General features: G+C 63.4%; 1 protein-coding gene across 1 annotated transcript in view; it reads left to right on the forward strand.

Moving 5' to 3' along the window:
* The window catches only part of KIAA0100 (KIAA0100 ortholog), a gene marked incomplete at its 5' end in the record, with an annotated part of 13,763 nt that overhangs the window by 4,754 nt on the left and 7,775 nt on the right, over positions 1-1,234 (forward strand). Inside the window, 2 exon segments of the mRNA XM_010136019.1 lie at positions 36-945; positions 1,147-1,231. Coding sequence (XP_010134321.1) covers positions 36-945; positions 1,147-1,231 — 995 coding nt within the window.

Below are 1,234 nucleotides of genomic sequence, written 5' to 3' on the forward strand. Positions count from 1 at the left end.
CGTCCCCCCCGGCCACCTCTGCTGAGCCACCGCAGCCCCTCCAGCCAGACGGGACGCCCCCCAAAAGACTCCTGTCCCTGTCCCTGGAGCTGAGCTCTGCCAAGCTCACAGCCTTTGTCTCTGAGGCCAACTACATCAGCCTGGCTGTCGAAAGGACCTCTGTGAGCTGGCATGGTGGGGCCCTGCACGGCTACTGCCCCGAGCTGGCCGCTGGCTTTGACGGACACAGCATCTTCAGCTTCAAGGAGGTGGAGGTGAAGCTGCTGCCGGAGCTGGAGGAGGTCATCTTGCACCGCTGCGCCTTCCCCACCCTGCGCACCCTCCGCAACCGCGGCTGGGCCTTCTCCTTTGCCAGCGTGACCATTGAGTTCCCCTACCAGTACGACTTCTCCCGCACGCTGGACGCTGCCGTGGGTGTGCAGAAGTGGCTGAAAGGCCTGCACCGGCACGGGCGTCCCGCCAGCACGGCGCTGCCCCCCGACCTCCTCCTCAAAGTGACTCATTTCTCCTGGGTCTTCCTGGATGATGTCTTTGAGGTCAAGTTACGAGACAACTATGAGCTGATGAAGGATGAGAGCAAGGAGAGCGCCAAGCGTTTGCAGCTGCTGGACACCAAGGTGGCCGCGCTGCGCAAGCAGCATGGCGAGCTGCTGCCTGCCCGCAAGATCGAGGAGCTCTACGCCTCGCTGGAGAAGAAGAACATTGAGATCTACATCCAGCGCTCGCGGCGCCTCTACGCCAACACACCCATGCGGAGGGCCCTCCTCACCTGGACCCTGTCCCACTTGGAGCTGGTGGCCATGGCCGATGAATCCTTCCACGGCACCGAGCGTGTGTTGGAGCAGATGAGGGACCTGGATGGTGTCAGCCCGTTCCCCGCTGAGGGCCTGGAGATGGTCACCCAGTGGTGCCGCATGATGAAGGGCAGAGTTGGCAGCTTCTTTGGTGAGTTGTTTCGCCTGAGGACAGCGCGGTGGCTGCGTGGCCTGGGCTGCCAGGACAGGGACCTGCTGGCACCATGGGGCATGTGCTCAAGCAGGGGCAATGATTTTTGGAGGTTCAAGGGAGCTCCAGCTGTGGCCCAGAGTGGGAGACTGGGGCAGTGTCCCTCTGCTGCCCTGTCTCAGCGCTTCCTCTGCCCCGCAGTGCGGATCCGCGACTACCCCCGCTACCTCTTTGAGATCCGGAACTGGCAGCTCTCTGGCCGGCTGATCGGAGCCGAGCAGTGCGGCCA

The sequence above is a fragment of the Buceros rhinoceros genome, unplaced genomic scaffold (assembly GCF_000710305.1).
Source record: "Buceros rhinoceros silvestris isolate BGI_N320 unplaced genomic scaffold, ASM71030v1 scaffold20315, whole genome shotgun sequence".
Classification (NCBI taxonomy): domain Eukaryota; kingdom Metazoa; phylum Chordata; class Aves; order Bucerotiformes; family Bucerotidae; genus Buceros; species Buceros rhinoceros.